General features: G+C 39.7%; 1 protein-coding gene across 3 annotated transcripts; it reads left to right on the top strand.

Annotated features, from left to right (window-relative positions):
- The first annotated feature begins 15 nt into the window (after positions 1-15).
- Positions 16-5198, top strand: yif1b (Yip1 interacting factor homolog B (S. cerevisiae)). 3 transcript variants are annotated; one of them, XM_085370607.1, is made up of 8 exons: positions 16-138; positions 1127-1229; positions 1467-1596; positions 1743-1847; positions 2038-2174; positions 2435-2590; positions 2686-2779; positions 3710-5198. In XM_085370607.1, the coding sequence occupies exons 1-8, from the start codon at positions 117-119 to the stop codon at positions 3863-3865; spliced, it is 903 nt and encodes a 300-aa protein (XP_085226733.1). In that variant the 5' UTR covers positions 16-116; the 3' UTR covers positions 3866-5198. The 3 variants fall into 3 exon arrangements, with proteins under 3 accessions (XP_085226733.1, XP_085226732.1, XP_085226731.1); XM_085370606.1 differs by having other exon boundaries at positions 16-153; XM_085370605.1 differs by having other exon boundaries at positions 16-162.
- Positions 5199-7761: the final 2563 nt, after the last annotated feature.

Genomic DNA, 7761 nt, shown 5'->3' with positions numbered 1-7761 from the left:
TTCCGTGTAAAATTTCATGAATGACCACAGCTTCCCCAGTGTAGCTCGCTAACTAGTACCAACTTCGAGTAGTGTCGCTTGTTTGACAGCTGCCGCTACCGCCTGCTTGTTCTAAAATGGATTATACTGCAACTCAAAGTGGGTTCAGACAGCGTAAGTTACGTACGTAATTTTCTCATTAGCTCAGTTCATACGTTTGCCGGGTGCATGCACACATTTGATGCTGGCTACTGTTAGCTCGCTCTTATCAGCCGGTTGAGACTACCTGCTGACGTTAAACAGTTAAACGGTGAATTTAAGCTTAACTTTCAACTTTAATTAAAGAGCTTTAATTATATAATAGGCGCCGACAATATGTGTTGACACTGCTAACTAGCTAATTCGTCTCCCGTTGCACGGGCTGGGCTGGCTAACGGTCCCCTCTGATGACGTTACTTATTCGGAGTCTTTTTTTGCTCCCTCTATGCTGAGCTTTGTTTGTTTAGGAGCCAGAGCTTGCAGTAAACAGTGCTTATTTGAACTCTGATCAGTTTAATGATTAGTAATGAATGTACAGTGTTATTTTTGTGCTTTTAAAAAATGTGTCAAGCCACTGCAGAGGGGGCCCTCTTGAAGAAGCTTGCTTTCTTGCTTAAAGTAGAACAGTTTTGTAATATTTACATATTTATTTCACTTTTTTAGCTTCTTTATTTCATTCTTAACAGTTAAATAATTTTTCTACCACTTAACGAATAGTAAAAGTTAGAAAATCCAGATCTCAAACTGGCTCTGAGAAATTAGTCCATGCATCTGTAACGCTTTATTTACAAGATTATCCAAATCATCAGAAAGACGGATTCATTTTGGCCCAATTACAGCAACCAGTGTCTTTACACTAATATTGAAATTTGAGCATATTACCCCTGCACTGAAGTCACTTCACTGGCCCCAGTTAAATGCAGAATTTTCTTTAAAACCCCTTTTTTAGGGGCTCTCTTATCGATGTCTCTCCACTGCACCTGTATTCACCAAAACAGGTGAAATGGGTTCACAATAGTTCATGTTTTCTAACTGGACAGATTGATTACCCTTAAGGATATCCATCATGAGTGTTTTCTCCTTCTCCAAACTCTGTCTTTTTACACAGAGCCCAGTATGCGTCTAAGGAATAGTCCAGGGGACAGTCCAGATGGCAGTCAGCTGTTTGAGGATACGAGCAGAGCTGGGCCTGGACCACAGGCAGGATACAGGTGGGACTCCTGCCAATGAGGATGAAGCTGTTTTTTCCTTCTCAAGAAGAAGCCTTTGACTGTGTTTTTACAAATACACTCAGTGCCAGAAGGGGGCGACAACATTCCACACCTCATGTTTTACTTGATCGAGCTCATGTCTTTTGTCTTCTGCTTGCATGTGTTGTAAATATTGCTTTTGCTGATTAGATCATCATGTTCACCGAGCTGATCCCCTGTCTTGTGTCACATTGGCAGGAACCAGCAGGCCGGCCCTCAAACTGCAGGATTTCCTGGTCAGACCCTCCTGTCAGAGCCCATGTCCAATCTGGCCATGGCATATGGCAGCTCGCTGGCATCCCAGGGGAGAGAAATGGTTGACAAGAACGTAAGAGCAGCTCACCAATTTTTAACAGGAATGAGTCCAGTAAAATCCTGCTCATGTTTAATCTCATAATAATGGTAGAATAAATGCAGTGATTGCCCTTGTTAGTCAGAGCCTCGTATTCATGTCCGCATGCTTGCTTGTTTCAGCTGGATAGATTCATCCCAATTTCCAAGCTAAAGTACTACTTTGCTGTGGACACAGTGTACGTCGGGAAGAAGCTGGGCCTTCTAGTTTTCCCATATATGCACGAAGTGAGTCTCTTTACACCTGCTAAATGTCAATCATTCTGGTGGATATGTGTAGAGATTGCTTGTGGTTTTCCATAAATATTTAAGATAAAAGAAGAAACCTGCTATCTTCACATAGACCCAAATATTTAAAAACATGTTTATTTTGGGTCTTACATGTTTGAAAGTAAGTGTGTGATCATGTATGTTGCAGAACTGGGAGGTGAGCTACCAGCAGGACACTCCTGTGGCTCCGCGCTTTGATGTGAACGCTCCCGATCTTTATATTCCTACCATGGGCTTCATCACATACATCCTGGTGGCCGGACTGGCCCTCGGCACACAGAGCAGGTACATCTGCATCCATGTTTTTATCAGAGTGATGCACATTTGAGTATGACCCTAAGCTCCGGTTATGACCATCTTAAACACTTTTTGGAGACTTGTAGTTTTATGTGTTTCTGGTTTAAGCCATTTCATTTTCTTAAAGGCTGTCCTTTTCAAACCTTAAAGCCAAAAATGGAGAACATCACCACAGGTTCATAATAAAGGATTTAGAGTATTCTCTGTTATATTTCTATGGACTCTGTTATTTCTATGGACTTCCTCAGGTTTTCACCAGAGCTGCTGGGAGTTCAGGCAAGCTCAGCTTTGGTGTGGTTAATCATGGAAGTCCTGGTGGTCCTCCTGTCACTCTACCTTGTCACTGTAAACACAGACCTCACCACTATAGACCTGCTGGCCTTTGCTGGCTATAAATATGTTGGGTATGTACCAATTGGTGTCATTGTTTGCCTTTTATTACTCTGAATCTGTCAGTGTCATGCCTTAAATGTGTATATCTCTCCTTTTGTTTCTGTAGGATGATTGTAGGCTTAGTGGCGGGCCTTTTGTTTGGGAAGCCGGCATATTATCTGTCTCTGCTGTGGTGCTGTGCTGCCATCTTTGTCTTCATGGTGAGTAAAATTATTTACTTACGTTTAGTAATTTTGTTTTAGTGTACAGATTTTAGGGTGGCACGGTGGTTAGCACTGTTGCTGCACAGCAAGAAGGTCCTGAGTTCAATTCCACCATCAGACCGGGGTCTTTCTGTGTGGAGTTTGTTGGCCCTGCGACAGACTGGCGACCTGTCCAGGGTGTACCCCGCCTCTCGCCCTATGACTGCTGGGATAGGCTCCAGCGCCCCCTGCGACCCTGAAAAGGATAAGCGGATGGATGGATGTACAGATTTTATTTTTGAAAAATTATTGAAGATGGTTATAGGCTTGAACACATGTCAGAAAGCCTTAAAGGTTCATAGATCTCACGTCAAACTGTGCAAATGCATCCTTCTGTATTTTTTAGTACATAATCGCAACAATAATAATAATAATAAATTCCTTGTGATTTTTTTTTTTATCATAACTTCCTGAAACTTGGGGTAGTCATATTTAAAGATAAAAAGTTAGACAGGTCAGGTAATTTGCAGACTTAAGTTTTTTCCACTTGGGGGTGCTGTTGTTAAACGTGGCCGAAGTTTCAGAGACTGCAATAATCCTTTTGAGTCAGACGTTTAGCCTTCAAGTTTTTTTGTATCATTTGTTTTTCCTGTACTCTTGTTCCACCCTGACTTCTGTTTAGCACAATGCGTGCTGTTTGCATTGGTGAGGCAAGGAGCAGCCAGTCAGAAGAAAAAGACAATTTAGGGAGATGAGTGTTAAAGAAAGAGGCGTTGAAAGAGTTTTTGTGTCCGACAGTTGAACTGAGGGGGTTGTATAACCCACCAGTTTAAGACAGTATAAGATAAATTTGTCTTTTTGCAAAGCTACTTTGGTGGATGCTCAGGTTAAAAAATCTAGAGCTGCAAATAAAACGTTTTCAAATATCTTTTGCTTGTCTCTCCTCAGATACGCACTCTGCGTCTGAAGCTGTTGTCAGAAGCAGCAGCAGAAGGGAAGCTAGTGAGAGGAGCCAGAAACCAACTGAGGATGTACCTCACCATGGCTATAGCAGCAGCACAGCCCATTTTCATGTACTGGCTCACTTTCCACCTCGTCAGATAAAAACTCCAGCACTTGCACATAGAACTCGTCATCTCACCTGACTAAAATTTGAAAAAAGAAAATAAACACAACATACATATCAAAGAAGCTGGACTTGGATGAAACACACAGCGACATGAAGCCTCCACGTACGTGTGGAGCTGAACAACACGCTACAAGACGACTTAGAGAAGATGCGAGGCGTTACCGCCGTTTCACAGCACAGCCATTTCATTAGCATTGCCTTTTTTAAGTCTTCGCAATTTTGTAGCAAGAGCAATTGGCTTTAAGTTTCTTTTTTCTACTGTGTAATTACTGCTTAATTATGTTTTTTTGGGGGGGTTTTTTAGGAGTATTTATGTATGTATGTATGTTTGTGTACAGCAAGACTATTATTGCAGATGTTTCATGAGTGATATCTCTGAGCCAAGAAAAAGCGGTAACCTCATACAGACCGTCCACTTAATAAAAAGAACTCAAATCTGGGTTTGAAAATGATCAACTGGCTCTGCTTGAACGTTTGGACGATGAAAGCTTTTCCCCTTCTAATGTTTTTTTTTTTTTAATGGCTGTAATTGTCCAGCAACATGAGTAAAAACATCTATCTGGAAACCAGGGTTACCCAGCTCGTCTAGAAATGTCATATAATGCCTAACCCCCATTGTTCACACACTCTGTATTGATTCTGAAAATATATATATTGTATAATTCACCCTGCTCCCCCCCCCCCAAAAAGACACACTGCTATTGATAGCGGTCGTGAAACTCTTAACGAATGCCTAGTCAGTGACGTCTGCGCTGTTCCCTCCCTCTGCCCCCCTGCAGGACGTCTCTACAGGAGAAGAGTGAAAGATTGAACGTCAGAGGCGACAAATGTGGTTAAGTTTAAAGATTAGGGGTTGTTGTGTAGTGCATTCACCTAAAGTCCTTTTTATTTCAGTGTCTAACTTGACATCTATGCTGTTGCTAGCAGATTTCCATGGTTACCTGTAGTTTGCATGAAAGATGGTGACTTACCTGCGAACACTTGCCACCTACTAGTGGAGAGGCAATAAAACTTGAAAGTGTGCAACACAAACAAGCGGATAATGTTTGCTTTCAAAGTAAACCTAAGAAAGTGTTTCCGGTTTGCTTTCTACTTTTCACATTTTCGCTAATACTCCACAAGTACTTTGTTACTGTTTGCAGCCATTAGGTGTCATACAAACTGTGGGCAACAATGGCAATCTGCTTGGAGTCAAGCACCCAAAGGTTTTCGGTCTTTGCGGTTAATTTCACCTTGAGAGTGCCACTAGCCTCCTGAAACCACTCACCAACCAGTCACTGAATGCACACTTTTCCCTAGCAAAACATGTATTACACTTCAGAATCACATTCAAATGATAGCTGTCTGCATTTTTCAGAAATTAGATGTATTCAGCTTATTGAGAACACCTATGAATGTTAACCAGTTTGATTCTCATAACAAAAATAAATACTCTTCTCCCTAGCAAAAAACAAACAATAACACTGGAAAATATAATAAGTAATTTTATCGTATCAGATGAACTGCAAAAGAAATTTCCCTCGTACGGTCCCGGTACTGGTAATTTTTCTTATACAGAATGAGGCCTTATTTCTGTACCATTATTTAATAATTAAAATGTGATAACTGTTTGTGATAAAATGAAGAGTTGACTGATATATTGCATATTCCTTTATTGGGTGAGAAAGTCATACCTACAGAATAGATATCAGAGCCTTAAACAGGCTGACTTCTGCTAAATGGGTCAAACTGGGCAGAAAGTATCCAAACACATAACATCCTTATAGAATATGATGTAACACTATAGATCAACTTACCTCAAAATATATAAAGCATACAAACAATTACAGCAATATGATGCAACAAACACAGCAGTGCTACTAATCCAAAATACTCCAAGCTTCATATAACTGAAAAAAAAAAACATGGACATTTATTTTTAGCTCCATTCTGCTGCTGATACATACTTTAGGTTTCTGAACATTAAAGTCTGTCTATTCTCTCCATCTGTCAGCTGCTGCTGGCTCTTCCTCCTCCTCACACACTGCTGAGTTTGTCCTGGTGGATCATCAGGGGTGCAAAGCCTCACAGATGATGTGCAGCAGTGGGTCCCTCAGTCTGTCCTCACTCTGGACACTTGCAGTTGACATACATGGAAATCTGATTTGGTACCAAATCAGAGTAATCAAGTAAATCCAAAACTAGTCTAATGTTATTAGAAATATGCTTATTTCTCATAAAGCCTGACTGTGTCTCAAGAACTCTTTAAATTCTGTTAACAAGTACTAAAGCCATATAGTCATTATTGAGCAGACAGATGGGTCTCAATAAAAAGTGAGTCTTTTGGAATAAGTGTTATGAGACCTTGAGTAAGAGTAGGAGGGAGGGTGTTATTCTCTATACTTTCTTTGAAAACCTGTAGTAAGAACGGAGCCAGGAGATTAGAAAATGATTTGTAAAACTCTGCAGTTAAACCCTCTGTGCCGGGAGATTTATTGGCCTTAAGTGCAGAAATGGAATTAGAAACTTCCTCCACCATCAGAGGGCTGTCACAATGACTCCTATCGTCCACATCAATAGTTTTTAGGTTTTTAATATTATTGAGAAATAGTGTTGAAACGTCCTCATTATATTTTGAGTTGTACAGTTTAGCATAGAATTTGGCACAAAAATTTGCCTAGGAGACAATGCCATTAATATTTAGTTGATGAATAGAGTTTGTTTTTGATCTGTATTTTTCAAGCCTGAAAAAGGAAGCAGAATTTTGTTCTCCCTCCTCCAGCCACCTCTTCCTGGATCTTACAAAAGCACCCGCAGCCTTGCGTCGGTATAAACCGTCCAATCTATTTTGAAGGTCTAGTAAAATCTTCCTCCGAGGTTTGCTGATCACTTCTTCCTCAATTTAGTCATTTGACTCCCATATCTTCTCAAGAATCCTTTAGTAAGGAATTATTTAACTTCAAATAGGAGAATTTGTAAGGTATATTATCCAGTGTAAGCATTTGGATGTTAATGTGAATTGCTCCTGCAACAGGATCCTGGATCCTGTTGCGCCAAGTAAAGAGTCTATCATCTGGAAATTTTTCTCTCCAAATATCCACAACATTACATTTTCCCATGAAATTTGTAAAGTTTGTACTGTATGAAGACTGCTGCCCTGGAGGCCATCTATCAACCATATTACCTAAAGCGATGTTAAAGTCTCCACCAATGAAGAGGATTGAGTTTGCGTATTTGGAGAGCCAGAAGATAATTCTTTCTTCTAAGGAGTCAAGTAATTTATCATTTTCAGTTTTATTATTGTAACCATATATATTGACTGTAATGAAGGTACTGTTATTGTGTCTCATTATTGAGCAGAGGTAGTGTCCTGAGTTGTGTCAGAGTGTAACTCATCTCCAGAGAAGTGGTAATAATACAAAAATAATAAAATACTAGGCAGCATAGCAGAGAATTTATTAAGATGATTTACTAGGTACAAATGCAAGAAAAGGTGATTTCCTAATCTAAGTATGTTCTAAGTAGGTATGACATGAAGTGTTTAACAAATTTCTTACACAAATATTATAGAAATCTGTCAAAAACTTGTTTACAACTAAACGTTATACTGTTATTTCTTAGGCAGACAACAAAGTGGGTTCATGTTTTTTACCCACATTTGAGCGGGCACACAGGACTTCTCTGAGGATACAATTCAACCCCTGAAACTAAATAAAATAAATAAAATAACAAATCTGACACGCTTATTTGCAAAACTGAATCTGAAAATTCACAGATAACAATGGTTATTTTGTAGCATTACAAATCAGAATTTTGAGAGCTTGTGCACAGTGGTGGATTAACCACTACAGAACCATTAAAAGGTTATTTTATTAATTACCAATACTGTGGT

The sequence above is a fragment of the Diplotaxodon limnothrissa genome, linkage group LG14 (assembly GCF_057381915.1).
Source record: "Diplotaxodon limnothrissa isolate DT_005_m linkage group LG14, D_limnothrissa_male_GT1.1, whole genome shotgun sequence".
Taxonomy (NCBI): domain Eukaryota; kingdom Metazoa; phylum Chordata; class Actinopteri; order Cichliformes; family Cichlidae; genus Diplotaxodon; species Diplotaxodon limnothrissa.
Note: the sequence above shows the minus strand (reverse complement) of the source record. Positions and strands in the feature narration are given on the sequence as shown.

Excerpts from the sequence above, each read along its gene's own strand:
- yif1b (XM_085370605.1), top strand. The coding sequence starts at position 117 with ATGGATTATACTGCAACTCAAAGTGGGTTCAGACAGCGTAAGTTAC. Across the intron at positions 2,175-2,434 it reads GCCCTCGGCACACAGAGCAG|GTTTTCACCAGAGCTGCTGG; the intron begins GTACATCTGCAT and ends GGACTTCCTCAG. Across the intron at positions 2,591-2,685 it reads GCTGGCTATAAATATGTTGG|GATGATTGTAGGCTTAGTGG; the intron begins GTATGTACCAAT and ends TTGTTTCTGTAG.